This window comes from Ornithodoros turicata, chromosome 1 (genome assembly GCF_037126465.1).
Source record: "Ornithodoros turicata isolate Travis chromosome 1, ASM3712646v1, whole genome shotgun sequence".
NCBI lineage: Eukaryota > Metazoa > Arthropoda > Arachnida > Ixodida > Argasidae > Ornithodoros > Ornithodoros turicata.
In genome coordinates this window covers 202,960,264-202,987,408 of record NC_088201.1, presented here as the reverse complement: position 1 = coordinate 202,987,408, position 27,145 = coordinate 202,960,264, and the positions used below count along the sequence as shown (strand labels likewise).

General features: G+C 44.0%; 1 protein-coding gene across 7 annotated transcripts in view; it reads right to left on the bottom strand.

The window, feature by feature from the left end:
- The window catches only part of LOC135378963 (zinc finger protein ZFP2-like), a 37,642-nt gene extending 14,136 nt beyond the window's left edge, over window positions 1-23,506 (bottom strand). The window contains exons 1-4 of one of the 7 annotated variants that reach the window (XM_064612154.1): window positions 23,425-23,506; window positions 23,129-23,229; window positions 17,191-17,282; window positions 5,859-6,093 (exon numbers count right to left, since the gene is read on the bottom strand). In XM_064612154.1, the coding sequence (XP_064468224.1) occupies window positions 5,859-6,093; window positions 17,191-17,274 (319 nt within the window). In that variant the 5' untranslated portion in view covers window positions 17,275-17,282; window positions 23,129-23,229; window positions 23,425-23,506. Of the gene's footprint in view, window positions 1-5,858; window positions 6,094-17,190; window positions 17,283-17,319; window positions 17,334-23,128 lie in introns of all 7 variants that reach the window. The other 6 variants (XM_064612160.1, XM_064612155.1, XM_064612161.1 and 3 more) reach the window with 6 other exon arrangements.
- Window positions 23,507-27,145: the final 3,639 nt, after the last annotated feature.

Genomic DNA, 27,145 nt, shown 5'->3' with positions numbered 1-27,145 from the left:
GTTGCAATTAAGAAGGCCTTTAGAACTTCTCGAGGAACGCATGCTTTGAAAACGTCCTCTATTGCGGTGTCACTAAATAGTGGGAACACCTACAGGCCCTAAAGTGAAGTGCTAGGTGTCCCGATGGGGTAGTGCTCCGGACCAACACCCTATTTTTGTTAAGTCACGCGTTAAAGGGAGACTTTGCAACCAAATGGACTTCAAGCTTGCAGTATTCCCACAATCATTTACACGAACTGAACACAGTTGTGAAATATCTCACTTGAAAACCAAGGTGGAATCATAAAAACGAGAGCGAGAGAGATAGACTATGGGTTGGCACAAAGGCAACAAAGGCCATAGAGCGCCAAAACTATGGTGAGTGTGTGGGAGATGATTATGGGAGAGATGATGTGAGAGAGAGTGTGTGTGGTACTTAAAAGCTATCTACAGGTACGAGCGATGAGATGGACCAAGATAAGAGAGAGAGGAGGATGACGACAACAACTGAGTATGGCAGTTAAAAGCTATCTACAAGTGTGAGCGATGAGGTGATCCAGGATGAGAGATTTACATGTGGAGTTAGGTGATATTGGATAAAAGCGGAGCAATGCTTAACATCTACATCTGATTATAAGTAACCCACACATGGTCAAAACTTGGATTACATTAACAAACGGCACAAGAGGAGTGTCACCCAATAGAAGCTAGGGCTGGGTGGAGTGGGACATGGTATCTGTAGAATGCGGTGAAATACTAACTAATCATAAAAACAACTTTCAAAATTTGAAAAAGTCTGGCTCCCACCGGGTGTGGATGGAAGTACCTCTCTCTTTCTTTGGTCAGCCAACGTCACCGTCCATTACCCACACCATTCCTGCACTGTTTTCTGACTCTCAGGGAAGCAGGTGACCGCTGTTTCTTTCCAATAGTGTCGGAGAAATATGATTCAGAATCTTGTTGTCCACTGTTTTGTTTCAGGAATGTAACACAGTGGCTACGACCGGCATGGTATACAACTTGTACGCTCCATGCAGGGTGATAACTAAGGCCCTTCTTTTTCTGCAATTCCGCGATTCTGCAAAAATTCGCGGAATTGTGAGCCTGCCGCGGAATATGATGTTTTGCGCAGAACTTTGCAGAAACCGCATGCTTAACTCAGTTTATGCACGAGATGAACGGACTTTGACACGCACCGGGTCGGCCTGCATTACAGCGTAGATTTGCCAACCGGATAAGGCCCCATCTGTGTGCTGGAACAACCTTCTAACTCCTCTCTCTAACCCTCAACTCTCTGGGACTTTGGAGCGGAATGCAAACGCTGACCCATACGCTTTGGTGTCCATAGCTGTCAAGTGCCTCTGTGTGACAGTAAACTCTGTACATGCAGAGAGGCCACTTAGCAAGTACAGGGTGTTACCCTATAAAAGTCTACCCGCGCCGGCATGCCCTGCTCAGCAATTACTCAATGCAGGCGGTACAATGTGTTGCCTACGTATAAAACTCATAAGGACATTCCATCATGGTAAATATCAAAGTGATTGAGCACCGTAACGCAAAGTTATAGCGCAAAACGTGAGGTTCCCGTAGTCAAAACAGCCAAGATGGCGCCTCTCAGTTAGCAGACGACATCCCTTTTGGGTGTCGTCTGCTTAGTATGCGTCAGCATTTTTCGTTCCTCACGTTGCTTAGTTCTGAGCAAAATACGACAGTTACACGAAAGCGAAATGAAAACTGCAGTTCCATCCGGCTAGCAGGATATGCGACAGGTTATCGTGTGGGGAGCAGCATGTCAAGTGCTCTTCTCAACGCCGCCATCTTGTTTGTTTTGACTATGGGAATTGCACGTTTTATAACTTCGTGCTGCGGCACTCAATCACTTTGAAATTTACCAAGATTAATTGTCCTTATGAGCTTTATATAAAGATCGCACAATGTGCCACCTGCATTGAGTAATTGGCGAATATGGCATGGCGGCACGGGTAGACTTTTATAGGGTAACACCCTGTACAATTTGATAGTCAGTGACAAACGTCACTGCCTCTCAGGAGAAAGTACACTGTACCTTGTTATGCTAAGTCGCAAAAGTTTTTGGAGTTGTAACCATGTTCCTCAACATGAAGAGCTAACAGAGAGTATTTTCTGTCTGAACTAGGGCAATTTGCCTTTTACCGCGGAAAAATGCAGAATTCATAGTTCCCTGCTGCGGAGTTCAGGATTTGCCGCAGCAGAAAAATGAAGGGCCTTAGTAATAACACCTTGGCCTTCGGAGGGGGAAGTTTCTGCGACTCAGCTCCACGTTGCCGTTTCTGTTGGACTGCTCGCTTATTCGAGGCATAATTCGTCACGCGAGAAAGAAACGAAGAAGAAAAAAGAAGAAAAAGTTCATGGCTGGTATATACTGTGGATGTTATGCACCAACTAGGATGTGCAGCAATTTTTTCACTGATCGTTCCGAAGCATCCCTTTAACACGGCGCCCTGTCCGGCCGACATATACTCACCCGCATGTTAATGGAATGCGGTACATCACATGCTGCCAGGATTCAACTGAGGCATTGTAGTGTGAAAGTCTTTTAGGTGTCTAGTTTTTTGCTTACCAACTTGTTTTGTATTTGAGCCTGTACACCAAGTAAATTTCGGTTAGCTCAGAGTCAACTGTTTGTTCGTGTAGTTCCTGTTCGTGTCCCTGGCTGCTACTCCCTTTTCATTACGCATCCTCCCCAGAAACGTTCATGGTCTGAGTAGTACGTTTATAGAACGACCTAGAACCTACTACTACGACATGTTCTCAAGGAACATTCTATTAATAGGGTAAGACTTTTTCGGGTTAAACCTGACCTACCCCAATTATTCCCTCCCGAATCAGTTGAGGATCAATTTTGGTCCCACCAGATTTCTCCCTGACTTCTGGTCATATATCAGGTTCCACAGCTCCAGTCAACCTTCTGGGAAAAATTTGGTCTCATTTCGCAGTGCGATAACAGCCACCCTTCGGGCACTCGGGAAATGTTAAGTGAACAAAATCATAGCATTAAACTGACAGAATAATTTTTGTTCAGTTAAAGGGGCACCAAAGGGGTCGGTGTTTGCATGTCTCATAGGCTACTGTAAGTAGGTATATTCTGTACTCAATGTTCGTTATTTCGAATATACGTGTACTCGCAATACAGCGTAGGAAATGTAAAAAAAGCACGCAATTTCGTGATGCGCACCGAGTGTGAGGTGTGTGTGTAATGAGGAGTTTCACGTCAAAATGATGAATGAGTACGTCGTAATGACTAAATGCCCCACCTGCCAGTTCGAGATAGCTTTCGCACGTGCGACTCGGTAGCTCCACCCACGGCTCCACCTGCAAGCGACCTTACGGCAGGCGGAGAAGGGGGGGGGGGGGGGTCGCCGAAATCCACCATTAAGAATAAACGTTTAAGAATAAATCATTCAAGAATAATCCGCTTAAAAAATACACGGTTAAAAATATATCTCCTAAAGTAAACTGCTCACTATCCCCGCTTAGAGATCACCGTTTAATAATCCACCATTACAAATAAACTGTTTCAAAATCCCCTCACCATCTAGCACGCAGGCAGACTGATTGCAATTTGCGCCGGGTCAGATCATGTTATGTTAGGTTAGTTTAGTTTCGTTTCGGTTAGTTTGGGATAGTTTAGGCTAGTTTGGTCCTGTGAGGTTAGTTCAAGCCCCTTGCTTGCAGTTCACCTTGATTTGGGCCATACTACATGACTCTAGCAACTGTAGGGTGGGTTTGGGGGGATACTGAAATGATTTATTTTTAACGATATATTCTTAATCGTGGATTCCTTAGCGTTTTGATCTAAAGAGGGATATTTCGGCGATTATTTTTGTGCGTTGATTTTTAAGCGTATATTCTGGGAGATATATTTTTAACAGTGGGTACTTACGCGTTTATTTTTGAAAGATTATTTTGAATGGTTTCAAACGGGATACACCCGGAGAATGTGAGTCTGAGTCGACCTAATGCAGTCTCTTTTTTTTTTATAGTTGCGGTTTACCTAATCTTAGTCAGTTTATTATGCCAAAAGATCACCGCTGTCTTCAATAAATTGTTACTGACATGTCTGTGTGGCATTGGTAAAAAAATGGGATAAAAATATTTCTCTGCTGACCCTGCAGGATTTGAACCCATGAATGCACGAACAAAATCGGGGGTCAATTGGGGGTCAATGCTCCATTCACTGAATGGTGGACACACAAACAACTTCTCAAGGTTTCACTCGGGGACCAAAGTCGAGCAACTCGGGCTCCTGGTGGTTCCAATTGCCCCACATGAACGTTGCTCGATTCTGTGCCCGTTAACTCGTTGCGCGGCGGTATTGGCGGAAGCGTGTGCCTTCCGCTACTACAGATGCGCCCCAGTAAGGTGTGTGTCCCTACGTGTCACTGCCGAGTCGGAGCATCCCTTGCACTGCGTTAATTGGACAAAAAAATGTGGGAATGGGCAGTTCCCGCAATATGTTTGCACTGGGGGTGACGTACCCTTGACGTGTTGCGCCGATTCGAAGTAAGAAAAGAGTAATCTCTAAATTGGTACCTTTACGCACGTTTTAATTACAAAAGGTGCAATGTGTGAATCTAATTCCTTTTACATTATTCCTATGACAACGGAATCTTTCATAACACGAAGAGGTGTTTCCACACTTTAGTCCCCATTTAAGATTTCCTCATGGCCCCAAGGATTGCTGTAATCGTACTCGGGAACGAGACCAAATTTTTTTCAGTGTTATCATTAAGGTTGACCGGAGCTGTACCATGTATCACATGCACTATTTACAAGTGGAATCGCAGGTTTAAAGACAGCACCCGATTTTTCCCTCCCGAATCCGCCTTTGGCGTTTACTACGTAAACAACCATACCCGACTGTACCGGACGATACCCGACAACTGTACCCGAGGCAGGGTACAAACATGGGCGACACAAACACGTAGGCCTTCAAGACCCAGATTCTATTAAATCGAAGAACTTGGGAAAGAGGTGCTGATGCCAGGATTCGCACCTTGCCTTTTGATTTCCGTTCAAATATGCTACTAACTACGCTTATCCTGAGCTAGAGCAACGCCACCTGGATACAGAAAGCCTGTTCATTGCCTCCTCTCCCTCCTTCACTACGTGGACATTGAGAGTCAGAATTCGTCTGCTACGCTTCACCGATGTGCGAATTCAAGAACTCGCAAGTGACTGCAGCTCGCTTGGAACCTGTAGACCTAAATATTTAGACACAAAGCGCAGGACGCATTCCAGAAAATCAGCTCTGAGAAAGATTGACCATTTTGCGCTTTACTTCCAAGTTTTCCCATTTAATACGCGGGGACGTTAAAAAACAACTGGCAGACGACGGTGGTTTGTCTTCATAGACACCACCGACGTCTGCCGCCATTGAAAACACGGTCCTGATTGGCTGACCCTTAATTGTTACGTCCCATCGATGAATAAGCAGGTTTTCTCTATCCAGGTGGTGTTGACTAGAGTGCCTCAGGTACGAGGGGGATGGGCAGCCAATCGCGCCCTTCCAGGGACTGAAGTTGAAACGGATATTGGTTCGGTTACGGTTCAGTGTCAGAAGTCTGGAAGCGGTTTTGGTTACGGTTATGGGATACACCGATTTAATATTTGAGGCTACCGGTAACTACCCCCCCTTATACTTGAGGCACTCTAGCTAGGGAGAAAGCAGTGCTGTAGTGGTACCACATCTGATGGGAGATCACAAGGTCCAGGTTTGAACCCCAGCATCAGCACCATTTTCTTGGGTTGTTTGATTTAATTGGGCATTTAACCTGAAAACATCAGACCCTATCTCTAAAACATTCACCACTGGAGCGTATAGTTTACAAGGATTCTACCATAAGTACCACTTCCTGATAGAGACACGCTGCAGTGCTGGACCCGGTCCTCTTCTAATAGACACGCAGCATCAGGCGGTTCCGATTTTACTCTCTTGAGCTGACCACTGGACTCCGTGGAGAGCTGCATTTCCTGGAGTTGTGGATCCGAGGGGCTGGAACGTGATGACTCCAACACGTAAGTGTCTGTTGCCCCTTTCTTCGTGCGGAGTAAACCGTTTGCTGCACCGGTGCCCTGTGAGTCACAAGAAAGAGACACGTTGGACCAGAAGCGAAAAAAATAGAGCTAGTTTCCGTAAGCTCGCAGAACATTGCATTGCGGATCCTCAACAGCGCACTGACACCGCAGTGTGCCTGAGCGGGTTTAGGCATTCCACTCGGTGGTGGTGGTAGCCAAGGTTATGGCAAAGACAGGGAGGTGGTGGGTTTTAATCCTACCACTGGGTGTAAGGTTTTCCCTGGGTTTTCGAAGACTTTCCAGACGAATGTCTGCACAATTCCCCGCGAGGTCGGCCCAGGACGCATATAACCCTTCCTGCTGTCCTCTCCCCATCTGTCTACATCTGTGTGTCGCTCACGGGAACAGTTGCTTCGTGGCGCTAACTCGGAATAAAAAAAAGGGCCATTCCGCGCCAAATGATCCAAAGGTGCCACTCAAGCCCTCCTAGAATTTTATGCGAATTTGTTTGGTTGTTCCTTATGATTCAGAAAGCAACGGAATGTCACTCTTTTTTAACGAAATTGAAATTTATGGGGTGCAGACCCAAGCAGCACAATGTACTGAAAGTCAAGTGAAATAGGGGCGAACGGGTAGGTGGAAGGCTTTGAACGCAATTGTGAAACTAAAGAACATTGATAAGACACACACCGTCCACCCATATTGCACTCGACTTTCAGTACATTGTGCTGCTTTGGGAGCCCCTCAAAGATGCAGTGCTTGGCGAAAACCTATGTCGTTTTAAGCAGGCACTACAGTACACGTAAGGCACGCAGTATGTTAGAAAGCGTCTTATTTGATAGGGGAGAGTTCATTTTACCGTATGTATGCAATTTTCGTCATCGCACTCGACGGAATCGACGCTTGTGGCGTGCACGAATCTGTCTTGGCGCATTATGGCCAAAGATGCCCTGCGCCATTAAACTCCAAATCATCATCATTGGCATGCACGAATTTTGCAAAGTTTGCACAAGTTTACGAATTTTTTTGCTATATAGAATTCTGGAATTTCTCCTTCAAAAGTTTGTCATATAGCCCCCATGCTGTACTTTAAGCACAAAAAAAAATACAACACCACCGGCGCACTGTAAGCTGCAGTAAAAAAAGGGAAGTTGTGAAAATTTGACAAGGTGCGCATTTTTTACAGAAAAATTCGGGGGGAGGTGGTCAGGATAGAAGCGTGACCAAGGTGTCGTTCAATGCATCATCTTCCTAGCAAGACGTAGCAAAAAAAAAATATCAGTGGTAAACTAAATGTTTTTAAGGTAACTTCACAAACGCGTATGCATGCCACGGCACATCTTATCGAGTGAACAACTGAGCGGGTCACTCACAAAACACAGGATGGAAAGAGAACACTAGGCAGTCACATTATTAAAGAGCAAATAACGATTGCAAACATGTGTTCCCCCCTTTTTTGTGACACGATGGTTGTTTAGTGAGCGCTCATTAAGATAATGAAACTTCTAGCCAGCTCGCGGTGCTGGTATGCGAGAGATAAGGAAAGACATGGAGATAGGGGTCCATTCGGGCTTTATGGTACCATGTGGTTAATTTTTGGCCGTACGGCATCCAGCATCCGTCAGTCGAGTCATTGACACGACTACAGTAATTACAACATGAAGAATGATCAAGTACTGCATGCACCGAACACAGGCGGAGAATGCTTTCACCAGTAGGTTCCTGGCATATGCCATTGTTGGTTTCTTTTTTTTTTTTCATGTGTGTGTTAACTCATTTAAAGGGACTATCGCATCCGGAGACATGGGTAGGGAATGGTTACGAGAATGCTTGGCATCATTCGACAATTGATTTCACCAATTATCTTGGCTGGAAAATGTTTCGGTAATAAATAAACGAGTTTTTTTTCGATCAGCAAAACATTGGATGACGTCAATGTGACGAAGGCTCCAAGAGGACCAATGCGAGATCGGCGCACTGCCGGCGCCGCTCCCCTATTTCCTCTTTGAGATATCGTCTGCTTTGTACAAATGGCGTCGTGCATGCCTCTGTGTATGAAACAACCAATTTCCTCGAAAGGGCTGTGAGTTTCGCTCAGTGGTGAAATTGCAACGTGTCTTCCAGTTCGGGAACGCATTGTAATGTTCCTGGCTGTAAAAAATCATCTGGTGAGAACCCAGAATTGACATCTCACGGGGCCAAGGACAGGCGGGACACTAAACGAAAGTGGGAAGCAGCAATCGCCGGCAGTCTTCCTGTCGTGGCAGAGGAACTGCACGTTCGGCACGTTTGTTCCTCGCATTTTGATGATGATGATGATGATGATGATGATGGGGATGATGGGGACCTATGTCTTGGAAAGTGGGTGTCAGCAGTTAACCACATTGTTGACATCCATGAGCACGACAACCTGTTGTACCCGATTTGCTACCACGGCGCACTCTCTGAACCACGACAATGGCTCAGAGAAGGTAAACACTGACATTTTACAGTTTGTAAAACATTATATGTATACAGAGTAGCGAAGTAATAAAAGTTTTCCTTACTGACACTTATGGGTGACATACACAACACAAATTACAAAATCCTACAACAAAATTAGCAGAATTGAAAACAGAAAAATAAAAAAACTTGTTGCGCACCAAATACTGCAGCGTCATGCCCATTCTCTTATCCACGACCTGGGTGGTGGTAAGATCTTGAGTATTATTTATCTCTTTTATTCTTTATGCAGTAAATTCTTCCTTCTGCCTTCAGCAAGGGGACAAGAGAGAACAACTGGTTTAAAATTTACTAAAATGAAACGTGAACATAAGCAGACACAATGATCCTTCCTCGCATCAAGTAATTATTGTGTGTACTGCATGCCAATAAGGATAAACTTTTATATGTGGCTCTCCTGTATTCATATTAATGTATCGGCAGTTGCGAATATATTCCAAAAGCCGGGAATCATAATGCAAGATGGAAACAATAACACCGACTTAACATAACAAACTGGTCACAGAACAGACTATGTTAAGTCGGTGTTATTGTTTCCATCTTGTATCGGCAGTTGTGATTCATAGCCCTTAACTTTACACCATTCACGGAAATCTCGCAGAAGTGATGATGTTTTTGCAGACCACACCTTTTGTTGTGGTATTGCAAATAGTTTTGCTTCTTTTAAGTTATGTAACCTATAATTCTTTGCTGTGCCCTATGGAATGTGTTATTCTCACCGAACAATTAAAGAAAAAGCAGTTGCAACAGACCAAGTAGAGATGATCTACAACCCCTGCCCATGCCTGCATGAGCACTTCATATCTAGTGATCAGGCAGGCATGAGCCTGTCTGACTGCCTGCCTGCCTGCCTGGCTGGAAGCCATGGTTGGTGGGTGTTTTTGCATCTCTTTTGCACAAGCAAAGGTGTTAAAAATGCGAAACTCGAATACCAGATACATGAGCACAGCAGAAAAAAGTATGGATCTGCTGTGATGATGCAGATGCATGGCAGAGCACAGCACATGCATGGCACTCTGCCTGCAGAATAGGGCCAAGGACTTTTAGTATCTGAGAGATATCTAGATTATTTTCTGTTGAGAAAAAACAAACTGTTTGTCTGTCCATTGTGAACTTTTATATGCACTAAGAAATCCAGCACATGCCCAATTTTTATTTCTTTTTTTGCCTGTAGACAACTGCAGATTATCAGTTTGTGGTTCGCAGTATAATTGAAATTTTCACTGCGGAAACGTAGGGGCTGTAACCTTTCAGTGTATATGATGAACATTTCAAGCACCTGACAACACACAATTGTAGACACAGAGACGTACAGGCGAGTACAGGACATCCTGTTGTCACCTGCACTCCTGAAGGATATCCCATTCCTGTCTTCGCAAGAACAAACATATGAACTGGAGGCCTTTCACAGTGCCCTCATCCACTTCCTGCCGAAGTCCTACGCTTTCTCTGATGAGGGGATGGTGGCTAGGTATGAACCCACAAGCTAGGAGCCAAGTCCAGCATGGTTACAAAGGGTATCATAAGAATGTAATGTATCCTGTATCCTGTAATCTACTCCACTTGTAGGATACCGTTGGCCATCATTCACTTCAACGAGAATGCAGACTGTGTCCAGTTGGAGAGGGAAGGCATGAAGCAGTACCGTCCCAAGCCACTGAAGGTGAAGAAGACATAGGTGGCTGTACCTCTGAAGGAGAATGCTAGGTATGGTATGTGCTTGTTGCACGCAGCATGAATGAATCTATGTTGCAGTCATTGAGTTTTAGTCTTATTTATTTGCCAAAAAATTACCACACTGCCCAATTACACCAATGCTGGTTAACTTTGAACCGAGATCAAGGGGTGCTAAAACGTGAAGTCAACACACAATTCTTTCTTTACAAATGTTAGATGGTCATGTGATGAACGTTTCAGTGACAATGACTCTTTTTTGTGAAGAACAGTTATGTGTTAAATTCATGTTAGGGGACCAGCAATCTCGGTTGAAGTGTGAATTGATGTTAGTGAAACTGGGCCTTCGTAACTTTCAGAAAAGTAAGATATGAGTAATATGGGAAAGGAACCTTGCCGAAATCCACTGTACATGTTACAAATATTGAGTCCCACAGTGAGATGAAATATTCAAATCTAGTATTAATACCAGATCATTGGGCAAGGAATATCCCTCTGTCCATAAGCACTTTGCTTCACCATTACCTATTTTTGAATTATTCAGCTGTGAGTGTCTCATCAAACATCGTGTACAATGGGGAGCACTTTAGTAAAGGGCAATTTTCAGTGCATTGATCAGATAGTTTTTGGGCCAAATCCCATCTTCTTATTGGATAGGTTATTCATCAGCCTTGATTGCTGAGGTGCATTCAGGAGCGCAGAAGGTTATGGCAACTCTGCCAACGCGGCCATCAACGTATGGTGAAAGGCCAAGTCTTACAGAGGCAGTCTTACAGAGGCAGTCCTGAAGCATCGGGCAAGGTTTGTGCACACTTTTCCTACCATATATTGCTCACATACTGTCATGGTTTGATGTTGTTGTATATTGCGAATTTTTATTTTTAGGTTCCAGAAATGAGGCTCCCACCTGCATCAAACACTCAACATTGAAACCAAGCTAAAAAAAGGCCCTTTTCAGGGCCAAAACAAGGTTTATGCAGAGACAAGCGTTGCGTTACGAACCCACCAAAGTGCACATTATTGTTTTTGGTCCAGCTTCATATACTTTTCTGAATTGTGTTGCTTTCTTTTATTTAACTTCCTTGTTAGTAACTGTGTCTATTAATGGCCTCTAATGAACCAAATGCGAACCTGTGACTTTTGTTGCAATTCCACTTACAGTTTCAGTGCAGAGGACACACTAAGGATTCAAGAATATGGCGGTATCGGCCACTGATATGCATATGATGGTAAGTTTTTTTCTCTTTGTCTTAAATATTTGTTTTTACTTTTTCAGCACATCAAGCTCACACTGCTCGTATGGAAGAAAAGAACCTGTTACCACCCTGTCAACATGAACCAAAAAGCCAGCTCCCTACATAGCAACTGAAAACGTAGCAAGAATGAGGAAATAAAATGTACTATATATAATCAGCTGTCGTTTGAAATGTTTAATACATGTATCAAGTTCAGAAAGCTCCCATATACAGGAGTGGGCAATATACAAACTGGCAATAACCTGTACCCTATCTATTTAGAAATAAAGCATAAATCCAGGCTAAAGGAAAAAAAAAAAACATTGTTTTCTTTGTAAACATAGGTGAAAAACCTGGTACAAAAAGAAACCTCTCTATGGTGAAACTGGATAGAGTATTCAAAATGTGTATTGCACCAGAACTTGTCCACATTCTGCTCACCAGTACTTGTCACAAACCAAAGTTATCACATGTGATAACTTTGGTTTGTACTTCCAAATTATTCTCAATGAAAATTGTTTACACATTCCACAGTACTTGCAGTATGTGATTTAATTCTCTACACTGCTCTTGAACTGAAATGAAGGGTCCAAACCTTCGGAACTGTCAATGCATGCACATATATGATGTAACAGTATGACCTCCTCAATAATTTGTTACTTCACTCTGCAGCATTTCTTCACCATATGTAGTTATGGAAACCAAACATCATCGAGGTTCATCTTCTAATAGCAAAGCACCTTACATGAACATGCGCAAACAACAATGACATTGATGAGTCCTACAATGCAAGCGTATATAATTAAAGTACTGTTTGCTCTAACATGTCCAGAAGTTTTATCAAGTGCTACTTTTCAGCTACTTTCGCTAAGAAACAGGTGCTGCAAGTGAAGCAGTACCTGTTTCTCGAGTAAGAAACAGGTAATGCTCCACTAGTACCACTAGTAGCTCCAGTTTCTTAGTGAGGTAGCTGAAAAGTAGCACTCGTTTTAAAAGTAAAAAAAAGTAGCACTCATAGATCAAACTTCTGGACACTTTAGAGCAAACACCCTGTATACCGCACGAGTTGAATTTGAAAGGTGCTATGAAAAGTGAAGTATATGTTACAATATATGCCACATGGGAGATATGCCTTGTGTTACTCATAGTATCCTGTACGTGAAATCGAGGGGTACAACGTCCTGATTCTTCGAACAGCACATCCTGGAATCTGCCTTCGGTTTCTTATCCCAAGGTATCCGTGTATCCAGCTTGTGAAGGAGCAATACGCGGTGTATCGGAGACGTCTGTGTGAAACGATAATAAAGGAGACAAAGTATTGATTTGTTTGACTAAGAGAAGCAAACTTTTAGTAACACGCATCCATGAGCTTGAAACGAAAGTAGCACGAAGTTTTTGACACAGTACCTATTGTCAGATGGCTCGAGAATACGCATGCGACAGTCATCACGGCAAAACACTGGTGCATAAACAAGCAGGAGCTCCCTCCGCAGACAAATGTCATTGAAGAGTGGGCGATCGGTGATACAATTGACCCCGGCACTCTCACAGCCAGCCGACGCCCGATCAACAGCACTGCAGCAGCGTTCATCAGGTTCCACTGGACTACAGCGAGTGCAGAGGCATCTGTCATTTCCAAGTGGACAAATGTCAAAGTGCTTAACAGTGCACAATCATCATGAGATATGACATGATCGGGATATGGTGTACCTGAAAGTGTCGTTTGCTATCGGACGGCTCGTTTTCACTGGCTGCACCTTCAGCTGCAGCAGGGCCAACTGGAAGAGGGTCTATGGAATAAGGGTCATCATCGAGCACAATTTCTTCGGCGCTGTAATCCTCAGAATCGCTTGGAAGCGACGAGACGTCACTTTCGTATTTTGACGATTTCGACACTGTACGCTTGCTGTCTGCTGGCCGCCTCGCATCCAGATGCCCTCTCATTGGCGCTGTTGAGCGTGACGTTATCAAGGCGTTGTGGAGAGACGGTGGAGAGGGACCTCATTATGCGTCGTCTGCTCTCTCGATGTATTTCATTAGATTACTCAGCATATACGAGACCTATTCACTTGGGGTTTTCGCTGTCCTTGTCAGAGGTCACTGAGAAATATTGTGGCACTGAAGCTGGGGAATCGACCGAGATGGATGCGATAGTCCCTTTAAGTATTGGGAACAGAACCTTTCAGATGCCCACTCCTCTTGAATGTATATAAAACTTACTTAACACTTAAAGAAAAAAAGTAGAACTTTGCACCTGCCTGAGTAGAACTGCGCTGCAACCAGAACTGTACTCAAATGAGTAGAACTGCAATGGTACAGACATTTCTACTGGTATGAGTACAATTGGTAGTACAGCAGTTCTACTTAAAGTAGCACAGAGGTCATTTTTAACACCCTGTTTTCTTCCTATAAAACTGTTAAGTCGGCCAGTAAGATGCACCATGCGAAGTAATTCACACCAGAGTCACAATTATCGCAGAAACTGAATTTAAAATATGCCACAAAAAACAACCATGTGCAACTGTGGTGAAGAGCAGTACCAGCCTGTGATCTGCCTGGAACCTCGCGCTGACATTACAAGGAGAACGCTCGCTGACTGGCCTGGAGAACTGTTGTCTGCCACTCCTCTGTCGTCTGCTACTCGGCTGTTCGGGGTTCTGAAAAAGCCCTTTTCCTGGTACGATAATGATTCGGCGACGCCTTTTATCCCCAATTCTCCGGGAGACCTGGTTTACAGCGGCAAAGGGACAAGGCATTGACCCCCACTGACAGGCGAACCAGAACGAGCACTCCTTATAACGTCATCGGTGACGTGCCATCGTACCTCCTCATCCTCGTTACACCTGGAGTGGCGAGTTAAGGGTGAACGCGTGGAGCTATGATTATGCGAGTTTTTTTTTTCTTTCTGGGAAACAAATTGCACACAACAAAACCTTTCGCGCTATTCTGTATAATGGCACACACACTTTCATCAGATGTCTTAAACTGAAATGTTTTTGGATGGCCCTTTGTACTCTTTAAAACAGTTCAGCTCTTATTTTAAACGGTGATATATACTGTTCGAGGAAATCTGGCTGTCCGCATCCAAGCGCGAATTCATCCATCCATAGAACTGCATCCAGGGCTACCTAGCGGGTAGCAGGCGGTGTGCAGCTGTTATGTTACACGTGAGATTTGTCTGCACGCGCTGCAGGACACCTTACCTACTCCGGGAATCTCCAACATACGGTGCTGGAAGCAATGCTTACCACTCCACACTGCTATACCATCCCCGGCCAGGTTTGAACCCGCAATCTTGAGCTCAGCAAGCCAACACCTTACCGACTGTGCTACCGAGGCCTTCCTTTTTTTTTTTTTCACTCAAAAGGAAGAAACTGCCGAGGCCACCTTGGTACCCTCCCATGCCAACTGCGGCCTTGCTTGATAAGTGGAGAGAGGACTGGGCAAAGGGAGGCTCTAGTTTATACACGGAGTGAAGAACAGGCGCGCCGATGCACTGCGGCTCTTATAAATACTGTCGTTCTACCCGCGTGGTTAGAAAGTTTTTTACGTTTTTTCCAGAGTGTAGTAGCTGTGATGTACGATCTTTTCACTTTGTGCGCCAACGGTTGAGACGTACATATAAGAGATAAAATTTTGTCAGTTACGGGTGCTATCACTTCTTTGCTATCACTTATCTATCTTTGGTAGTGATCTTTCATACAGGGATGGTTATTTCAAAGAAACGTGGGCGAGCGTACGTACGAGAACGGGCACATTTATGTTGCTTGCCATGTGAAGTCTAATGCATAAGTCTGACCTTAAAAATGACTTCAGGGAGATCTGGGACTTTTTGCCTTGCTCCTTGGAGTCTGATCACTGCCATGAAACAATGGCAACAAGGGATCAAGTTAGCACTCTTTTGTGAGCTGAACTACAAAAGTCAAGACCCCAGCCAAGGAACAAGTCGAAAAGTCCCAGATCTCTCTGAAGTAATCTTTAACGTCTTGCTTATACACTAAAGTGTCTGCATATGGCAAGCAGTTAAAAATGTGCCTGCCCTTGTACGCTCGCCCATGTTTCTCTGAAATAACCATCCCCCATATGCATGATGACCATGAAAGAAACGTTAGTCCTGACCTGAATACCGTAGTACATGTACCACAGCTTTGTACACAACAGAAATGACCGGAGATAGCTTACCCGATATCGGAAGTGATAGCACCCGTGACTGACAAAATTCTTCTCTTATACGTACATCTCAACTATTGGCGCACAAAGCAAAGGGATCGTACATCACACCTACTAAGTTTTATACACGCACAAGAGGAGTGGACAGCTAAAGGCATCTGTTCCTCTTAGATGAGTTGACACGAACAATGGCATATATATCAGGAACTTACTGGTTAAAGCATTCTCCACTTGTGTTCAGTGCAGGCAGTATCTGATCACTGTTCATGTCGTGAATACTCTACTCATATCAACGACTCGACTGATGGATGCCGGATGCCACACGGCCAAAAATCACCCATGTAGTACTGTGAAGTCTGAATGGACCCCTATCTCCCATGTCTTTACTTATCTATCATTTACCACCACCGTGAGCTGGCTAGAAGTTTCGTTAGAGCACAAGATGGCCATCCTAATGAGCGCTCACTAAACAACCATCAGGTCTCGAAGGAAGCAAACACGTATTTGCAACCGTTATTTGCTCTTCAATAATACGACTGCCTAGTGTTTTCTTTCCGTCTAGTATTTTGTAAGTGACCTGCTCAGTTGTTCATCCGGAATGATGCGCCACAGCGCGCATACATGTTTGCGAAGTTTCCTTCAATAGACGAGTTCAGAAAATTCCAGAGTGCTTAGCGCCGCTTTGAAGTGTGGGAGTTTACTAGTACGAAAGAAACCGGTGGCCTCTAAACCTTCCGATTTCTCCCCTGCCAGTCCACTGTCTACGACGTGTCAAGGTCAGCGAAAGCAAAATGTGAAGGATTATTCTTCGTTCCCCCGCTCAGCAAGCGTACAGGATGCAATGCGTGCGCAAAGAGCACTGGGATTTTCTGAACTCGTCTATTAAAAAGTAATTTGAGTTTAACTAAGAGGTACATCTGAGATCTTTTTGCTACGCCTTGCTAGGAAGACGGTGCACCGAATGACACATTGATAACGCTTCTATCCCAACCTCCTCACACCGAATTTTTCGGTCAAGAATGTGCATTTTGTCGAATTTTTACAACCTCCCGATTTTTTTACTGCGGCTACAGTGCACCGGCGGGATTGCATTTTTTTTTGTGCTTAACGTACAACACAAGGGTTATATGACAAAAAAGTTTGAAGAATGAATTTGAGAATTTTATATTGCAAAAAAATTTTAAACTTGCACAAACTTTGCAAATTTCGTGCACGCCACAAGCATCAAGCCCGTCGAGTGCGACTGCGAAAATTGATTACATACGGTAAAATGAACTCTCTCCTACGAAATAAGATGCCTTTTAACGTGCTCCATTCCTTATGTCGGCCGTAATGCCTGCTTAAAACGACATAGGTTTTCGCCAAGCACCGCATCTCTGAAGCGCTCTGCACCACATAAATTGCAATTTCGTAAGAAAAAACAGATGTTCTGACGCTTTTGAAGTCGTAAGGAACAACAACAACAAAAAAAAGAAAACTCACATAAAATTCTACGGGGGGTCGAGCGGCACTTCGGGATCGCTTGGGGTGGAGTGGCCCAAAATAAAGCGTATTGATGAAAACGCCAACTCACTGTTTCTTGGAGGCTGGGCTGTGTCTGCATGGGTTCCCTGTAAGATAGAAGAGGTCCCAGAATGATGAAATCCTGCCTGGCCATTGTTTCTCCTGAAGAGAGAAACTTGTATTCGAATACCGTACTTACTAGATTCAACACATCTGGAAGAATTAAAGCGTGATGACTAGGGTGTGGGAGGTGGTGCAAAATGCATATTTTCGGAATGCGTTCTAGCTGATATCCTAACGTTTCTCTACACATTACCAATCACAACGGCACAAATCTACAACATACCTGCCAATTTGGGAACATTCAAATTGGGGAGATTTCAAAAAGGGGGGGGGGTAGGAGAACGCCGATGCTGGGTGGCTTTTATTTGCATACGTAACAGGAGCACACTTCACCCCAGCAGGCTCATCGGGCACAAGTTTTGCAGCACCAGAGTTTGCCCTCTCCAAGAAACTATCTGGGTGTCAAGCTGTGACAAGGCTATGACACTTTCTCAAAAGAACGTGAGGACACGAAACTATGTCTCTGTTCTCTTTGCGAGGTACGCAAGGTCGAAACAGCTAGCGCAAAGGCACCTTTGTCGCCCGAAAACATGGAGGAAATGCCCGGAAACTATGAGTGCTAGAACTAGAACCATGACCAGAACCCCTGAACTCCGTAAAACAGAGACTCCGGGAAGCGGCAGCGATGCCGATGGCAATTGGGCTGGTATTGGATTGACGTTTTCGTCTGTGTGCCCAGAGAAAAAGCAGGCGTTTGAGATATAGAGAGGGAAACTGCATTTTCCGGGAGATTTGCTTCTCGGCCGTACAATCGTACAAACCGGTCCAAATCCGGGACTCTCCCGGATGAATCGGGAGAGTTGGCAGGCGTGCTACAATATCTTGTGTTGAACAATGGGAACCGGGAGACCTAGGCAAAGAGGGACGGACACAACACAATAAGATTCTTTGTTGTTGCTGCTGAAGGATCTTTGTTGTGTCTGTCCTTTCTCACCCATGTCTATTCGGTTCCCGGTTCCCATCATTCAACAATATACCAGCCAGCCTGCACCCTTGGCATTCTATCGATTTCACATAATTGCATATTCCTTCCTGGTCGTCATATAATAAGTCCAGGGCCCCCCCTTCAGGGCCTTCACCCCGAATATGAGATGGTGAAGGAGCCTCATCCGTCGAAGATGAGCTTTAACTTGCAGGAACAAAACAAATACACATGCATCGGGCGAAGCTATCGGAACTGCCCTTATCCTGGGCTGCATTTTCTGATAATTTTTTCGGGACGCAAGAGGTGATAGTGTGCTCTTCCCCTTCTCACACTGGGCGTGAAAGAAAGACGGGTCTCCGAAGATGCGCAATAAACAAGATAAAGAAAAAAAAAAGGTTTTCCTTCACAAATTTTTTGCAGACGATCTACTGAATGAATTTTTGTTCTGAAAACGGCTACGATTTAAAGGTCACCGAAAGGAACAGATGTTCTCATTGGGACAACTTCGTAGCTTTTATAATGAAAAAGTTAATTAACAATTTTTAGGTAATTAGTGATTTAACGGTTGAGCAACATATGGTCAAGAATGTCCGCCGGCCAAGAGATAATAAAAGTGAAAACAGCCTGTCTATAGCCCTTAGATTTTTTACGAAAAATCCGTATCGCCTAAAAAAAGACACCCTGTATGTTTCCAATCATATTTGAAATGTTGGCTGTTAACTGTATTTCGCCAGTGCTCTCGTTATGCCAAAAGGGAGGTCATTGGCCCAAAACATGTGTTCTAGCTCCACATCTAAGGTACTTTATCGCATTTACGCTGCTTCGTGCTACGCAATCACTGGATACAGCAAGCACCGAGGACAAACTTGTGAGAACAGAACGTGCGACATGTACTCAGCACATGATAAAAATGTAGATGTGCATGATGAAAATAAGGGAATCAAAGTATTGCAGACGGTGAGCACAATTAACAAAGAGCTGTCTGAGCATGGTGCGGATGAGCTACGTGGCTAGCTAATTTGCTGGAACGATTATAACCATAAAATATCAGAATAATTGTAAGAGGAACTCCCCCCTTTGGGGAGTTTAAGCCTGATATCTGGGTGAACAGATTTTACAGTGAAAGGTGTGCTGCTGAGACATCACCAACAAGTCTATCAGGGTTCATCCGATGATTTTAATTTTAATTTTATTTCGTGAACGTAGCACTGCTTTTGACTCAGTTAACGATTATAGCCTGGTGTTCCTAACCAATCTACTTATTATGTAAAATACACACCCAGCACACACAACATTTAAAACACTTTAAAATGACGTTTCATCTGTCCCAGCCTATTTAAGTACCAAGAAGCCGTAGCAATCAGGCAGTGGCCTCGGGTGTTTGTTGATAACTGCCCCTCCCCCCCTTTTTTTGTACCAGAATTCCTACCACTTGCATACGGGCAAACAATTTTCCCTGGCTAAGATAAGCGGCGTATCTAAATCTAGAGTATGCCCTGTATTCCGAGTGTGCCCCCATAAAAGCAATGTGATAAATAGTATGGAAGCACGCTCAGAATACAGGGCATACTATCATCTATCAACAAATACCCTGGACCACTGCCTGATTGCTACGCCAGCCTTGGTAGTTAAATAGGCTGGGGCAGGCGAAACATCATTTTAAAGTGCTTTAAATGTTGTGTGTGCCGGTGTGTATTTTACGTAACAAATTTGACTGTTCCCGGCATTTGGTCTGTTTTTACCAGATGTGTTGCAGTAGGTTGTGCATGCACTAGACCGGTGCCCTTATCGTTTTTGCCATTGTGCGACAAGCAGTGGCGTACCTGAGCTCTCGCGTCGCAGCGCGCCTGGCCCGAGATGCTCACCAACGCTCTCCCTCCCCCAGAGGGTCCATGCGCCTCCGCGTAGTGTGTTCGTTGAAAAAAATATTTTCTTGCGCTTATCAAAAAGTACCTCTTTAGTTTTCTCATATGTTTTGGCTGAGGGCTTCCTTTACCTAATGCATACTAAACGACTGTTCTATGACGACCGCTTCCTTTTCAAAATTGACCGTAAAAACGTCAAAATTTGCGAAAATCGCCAGGTGTACTATGGCAAAAACTACTGCATTGACGGCTTCGAAAACCAGCTGGCTTGTAGAACGGGTCCTCGTGAAAGTTTTCACACACAAAGTTTTTAGGAATTCCAGCTGTTACATAAAGAATATCTAAAATAACGCAAGGTCGCAAGAAAAAGTGCCGATAGCCGGGGAGTTTTATGGCACTAAAAGTTGAATTCCCCACCCCCTCAAAATTGCTCCTTCAGCACATTTCCGAACCCAGTTGTCTGTTTCAGCACCACAATTATGTGCGTAATACGAGCGATGCAACCACTCAATTATTTCAAGCGTACTATGGTTTTCGTGCTTACCGGAAACTTTCACCCCGCGTAAAATGACAGGGGCTCAATATTCCCCAGTAAAATTTAATACCATAGGGTATCCACAATAATTTGTTGGCCAAGAGGTGTGGGAGGTCGAGCAGGACCTTCGGATCATTTGGCATGGGATGACCCAGCTAGGAAAAACGGACATGCTAGGGCTGTGAACAGTATAGGGTTCATTTGGATATGCTTTGCAAATTTTGGAGCACACGTAGAAGCATAACATGCCGTGTTTCAGAGTTGTGCATGGGCTTCAAGGATACACAGGTGTGTTTTATGATGGTGACGATGACACTTACCCCCCTCATCTGCCGATTTGATGATCGTGTCCCATGCCCTATAACACGCATTTGTCTCGTGCTTGTAAAAAGCTCAGACATGCATCCCGTTTACTCAATTCTGTTCGATATGTACCTCCCTCGCGGGTTCGTAGGTCTGTACTCAATGCTTTTGGGCTACAGTGTGCTGCAATATGTGATTACATTGTTTTCTCATTGCAGTGAAACTTGGAGGGGCAGTACTAATGCTACCCCAAAGAGCTGCGTGAAAAGTGTTGACCGTGGAGAAAGTTCTGAGACTGGTTCTGGTCACACCTTTTCTGACCTTTATCTATACCCTTATTTTGTTAGTCTCTTCAAGCACACTACTGTAATGAAACACTTTTGGAATACCTCTTTTAACATTCCCTTTAAGGAACGTTGAACTCACAGAAATAGAGTCTTTAACTTCGCTGTTCCTTTTTCTCCTTTAGCAAATTTGGATCCTGTCGGGGAGTGTGTTATGTGCCTAGAATTTTCAACCTATTGCTCACATAGTTCTCCCTGGTTCAATCTAACTCGCATATCTAGCATAAAAAAGTCTCACACAGACTTTTTTTTTTATGTAACGTCAATTCTTGTTTATTTTTTATCTAAATAGTTTGCTTATATACAGTAATTCTTGCCCAATTGCCCCATGACCCAGAGCCAGAAGGTACTCGGGCTTAGCAGGGTGTGTTATGTTTTTGATTGCTGACTGTGGTTAATAAAAGTTATTATCGTTATCATCGTTATTACTATTATGTCCTCTCTGTTGCATAATATTTTATTCATAATGAATGGTGTTTTCACGGGTTCTCACTGTGTGTGCTTGGAGACATACCACGGAATACGCGATTCTTAGAACTACGAAGATACTGTGACTGATGGATGCTGACTACCGTATTTTCACGCGTATTAGCCGCGGCTTATGCGCGAATTTTTTTTTTCGCGGACCCTCTGCGGCTTATCCACGGGTGCGGCTTATCTGATGGCTATTTTTCCCTAGTGTTTTCCCCATACCCCAGATTACACGAAAGGGCCGACAGTGCCTCATGTTTTTTCGGAAAAAGACCGCCCTGCTAGTGCACGAACAATAGCGAACAGGGGCGGGTCCACATTCGAGTGGTCTGACCTTCCGAATACATTCCCCCACGCAGCTCTAACAAAAGGGGTGACAGCGATTAATGTCTCCTGTAATACCACTAATTCATCAATCTACAAGAAACACCCAACAAGGCCACAATCCGATCTTAGTAGAACACTAGAACTGACCTCCTTTGTTATACATCATGCCGACACCGGAATGTGGACCACAGGGTTTATGGCCTTCCCTACGGTCTCCTTTGTCCGCAGGAAGAGTTCAATACACCTGACGTCGGGATAAAACGTGGTCAGCTAAGCGTCGGTTCTCATTTGACCTGAGCAGCAGCATTCGTGGACACGGGCACGGCAGTTAGATGTAAGGCACGGCTCCAACGCGGAGGCACAGCTACGACAGCGGCTTCAAACTAAAAGTCATCGACGTCGCAGACCAGTACGGGAACAGGGCAGCTGGCAGGGAGTACGCCGTCGACGAGCGTTGAGAGTCTCTATTGATTTTGTTTGTGCATCACTGGTTTAGCGCACAAAGCAGTCGCGTCGTATTACCCGCGGCTTATCTGCGAGCGCGGCTTATCTGCAAAAACATTTTCAAAATGTATCCAAAAACTAGTCCTGCGGCTTATCTGCGGTGCGGCTAATACGCGTGAAAATACGGTAATACAACTTGACAAGGGTCTTCAAATGAGCTCAATGAAGGTGACATTGACGAAACAACCACCTTCCCTGGCATATGCGGATAGTTCTTCAAATTCCGTCCACGGAATTGACGTTCGTCTGTTCTGCTCAGTTGTTGAAGTTGCTTTTTACAAAGAGTTAAAAAAATAGCTGCAAAACGTGCAGCAGTTCTAGAACATCAGTTGAAGAAGTGAGGAAAGAAAGGGGATGGAATGAACGTGCTACCACATCTTGCACACACAGCATGGTGCGCACTTTTATATTAGAATGCATTCCTTTTTCGTTTATTCGTTTTTGGAAGAAAATCAGATCCACTGACTTCCTTTGAAAGCTTCATATACACAGACTTCATTGTATTTTTGAAAATGTGCCCTGCCTCTTTATATGTCACACGTTACCGCATTTAACTACATCCAATGTAAACTCTGTAAAATATACATGCCATACGACTTGACGTAACTTACTGTTTTCTGTTGCTGTTCTTAATTTAGTTGAGCATGGGGTCTCCGTCTTCCTCTTTGAGGTACTCTGGGTACTCCTTGGTTGTTTTTCTTTCTGAACAATCCTGGAGCAATAGCGAGTACCAGAGGATATAGCGACTATCAAAATAGTGAAGATCCCAATATCGCCTCCACTGACAGAGCACTACATTTCTAATGCCTTGAAGTAAAGATTATAGGCGTCTTCTTCCAAGTAACATTTGTAGCTGTCTGCCATTACTACAAGGTTGAAAGTTTGTGTGCCGAACTTATTTACTTACCGCCATGGAGGAAAGAATGAGGACACACACCAGAATGTCCTGAAAATCAACAAATCCACCACGCGAAATCAATAGAATGATGCCGATATCGTTGCATGGCGTGAAGTGTAAAACGGACTGAAATTCATAATCATATGTCTAAGAATAATAAAATCGCGGTGTGGGGAACGTATTTGTGAGAATTTAATTCACAATATAACTGAACGCGTGTTAATTTTCACGTGCGCAACAGAAAAAGCGTGATAATGACCACGCTTAACGTCGTCTGCTACGAACATCTGCTGGAGCGCTGAGCATAAGCCGTTAAATTACTTCAAGTTCGTGTCCTACGACAAGATTCAATAGATATGATGCTGACTCGAAGGCACAGTGGTAAAGAATTGCACATCTGTGGTGCACACGACGCTTGAAACGATATTGAGGAAGCAGCAGCACGCCGGAGGGAGATACGATGACCGAAGAACAAACTACGGATTTTCCCGCTCATTTTAATCCATTGGTCACTCTATCTAATGCAAGCGCTACCGAATTTAATCGAGTGGTCAATCAAGCAGCAAATACACGTTATTTGACTTTCAGATATGTCTATATATTTCTGACATAATTTCATGCCATAGCGCATATGCATATTTGATAATTTTCTAGTCAGAATGTTTCGAACACGAAACTGTTTTGCAGCAATGACAGCGTGGCGTTCGAAATATGCACGAATCCCAACTTCAGACTTCCGTCTGCTTGGTTGACGGAATGATCAGTTTTTCCCTGCTGTCAAGTGGTGCAAGTTCAATCATTCCACTCATATCGAGCCATCGATAAGTATATAGTTACCAGGAGGCAAAAAGATCAAACAAATGGCTTAATGTTTGTTCAAGCTTTCCTCGGGGTTAACGGCTCCAAAAAGAATATAGAGCCTTCTAATTGTGCTGTTGGCATGCTGCGCCAATGCGTAGGTCTCACAGGAATTAGGAGTTACTGTTGTTGCCTGGCCCCTGCTTTCATTCGTCCAGCAACACGACAGCTGCCCTTACAAAAACAACTTGATTTGAATGAGGATATGAGCGGGAAGTTTCATCGCCATCATTTCTCATACAAATGCGTTTGACTATCCGAAAAGCTTAACATGCTTTTTCAGCAAGCATGAGTTCCTGGGGAAGAGTCTACCCTCATGAGGTGGCCTCCGTAATAAAACATTTGCAAAAAAAAAAGAAAAAGAAAAGGAAGATGGATAAATAAAAATTTAAAAAATACGTAACTTGTCCTAAACATGTTAGACGCTGTAAAGGCATCAATTTCTTTCAAGTTAATGGCTTGTGTATCGTTACCAAGCAAGTGAACGACAATATTGGCATACGCCTGCGATTTCGCGTAATATGACTATTTCTTCATTTCTGTGTGACTCATGTACCTATATAATGTAACTTGTAGACACATACAGAGTGAAATGTAGTGTGGACGTGTAGAATCACAACAACTAAATAGTGTTCGGCCACCTGCGCCAGCTAACTTAGACGGGCAGAAAATCCAGCGAACCGGTAAGGAAGTATGAAGAGAATCAGTCCCTCAGGACGAGAGTTGCTGATATTTCGAACCGAGACTGCCTCTGCTCGGAATATCGGCGGCTGTCGTCCTGAGGCACTTCTTGTCATGTGTAAGCTAAGGTAATTCTCTCTTGCCAGAAATGCTCCACCCATACGGCACGGCTTGGAATAATGAACTTGCCAGCAGAGAACTTGAGAAGTCAGTGAAGTAGTAGGAAGGGCCGGCGATAGGCCGGGGGGGGGGGGGGGGGGCAAGTAAGGCGACCGCCTTAGGCCCCGCGCACAAAGCCCTCAACCAGGGATTACTTTTTTTTGAAATATCAAGTATGCACTTAATCCTGTGAAACAGGCCGCGCGATATGCCTTTGCCTCGGGCCCCGTACACCCCTAGCACCGGCCCTGGTAGTAGGTTTTCTTTTTTGCCAAGGTGGTAGAATTTATGTTAGGACAAGCAGAACACGTCGGAAGAGGAGTTCAATATGTTTCCTCTTTTTTTCTTTTTCTTGCGAACATGGCGGTACGTATGGAGTGTAATGACTACGGCGATATTTCGTTGCATTTCCGATATATTTGCGTATCCCTAGCTGTTCCATATAGGACACGACGCTTTGTTTATCTGCTTCGAAATTGAAAAATAGAGTTTGAAATGTGCCATGAGGGACGTTACTGTGAGAGGAAACATGACGGCAATCAAAGCAGCGTTGCCCGTTTTGGTCAGTTCTATCAGAGCCCAAACAAGCAGTTCAGTGCTTTCCCTCACATACAAAAATCAAATACTGACTTGTTGCAACATGAGGATTTCTTGCTAGTTCTCATGACAGGCGTCAAAAAACAGCTATTGAAGCATTTTGGGGTACGAACAAAAGTCTGCACAGATGCCACAGACAACACCAGGTGAATCATTCGTTATGTAATAGTTGTGCACTGCCATACATACGCTGCTGCGGTGTTGAGCTCGCTGTCAACAGCTTCAAATCTCTGGAAATATCTTGGAGCTTCTCTCTTAGTAAAGCAATATCTTGCGCGGTTGTACCGGTAGCTCCCAATTTCTCGTCGATATCGTGCCTCAATCATACATTTTGGATAATGGTTCAGGTGAAACACTTTACAGCAATGCATGCTCTCCTGCATTATTACTTTTCAACTGAAGACCATATCCCACATTTTGAGCTTGGTCTCGGGGGTTTTTACAACAGGTATATTTTTAAGCAATATATTTAAGTGTGAGTACATACACACACATATGTGGCAATTTGTAAATCCTATAAAGTGCTCTGATCTGATAAATCTTATGAAAAAAAAAACGGATGGTGATAATATTCTGCCAAGAAGTAAACTTGACGCGCAATGCACTATGCAGTTTATGCCCTGTTGAACATGAGAGAACTGATGTTCTGATGTTCCTTTTCAGTGACTTTCATCTGTCATTATGCCTTGTTCTGTGTGCCGATTTCTCACCAGTACTGAGTAATCTCCTGTAATATAACGAGACAGCTGCTTCCTTGACGGCGCCCCTGACCGATGGTATTGATTTCTTAAGCTGCAACAGATGCTTTTTACCATGGAAATACTAACGTCAGTTGGCACTGCTCGCATAAAGCCTTGGCGAGCTCAAAGTCGTTGTATTCTTGTGAATGGTTTATCTTAGGGTCATTCCAGCTCAAACGTCCCAATGGCGTGGCTCGACCACCACCAGTTTTGGTGAAAAAAATATATGTCCTCCTCACTGACGTACATACGTTCTGTGTGAAATATTTCTTTCGGGATCCGTACGGTGTCGCCGCTAGGGGGCTTCGAAGTTCCCCTCCGAACCTAAACCGTAATGCGTTGGAGGGCAAACAGGGGGAAAAGGAGTTTTTAAAATATGTTACTGAAGTTTCCAGGTAATAATAATAAGTGTATTTTGCGACGGAAATTTTGAAAGGTATTTTACGCCAACGCCTTGAAAATGAATTCAGATATTTGATGATAGTTATACTTATCAAAAATATATACATACCAAAATGTCATTCTTGCAAGGTCGCATTCTCCGTGTATGCCGATGACGTTGCCCTTTGGACAGTAGGCAAGTCACGACCAGCCATTCAGTACCGATTAATCTCCAGTAGTAGTAATCTCCCAAAGGACAGTAGTAGTAGTTTTCACGGACGACCAGCCATTCAGCGCCGTTTACAAAAGGCCGC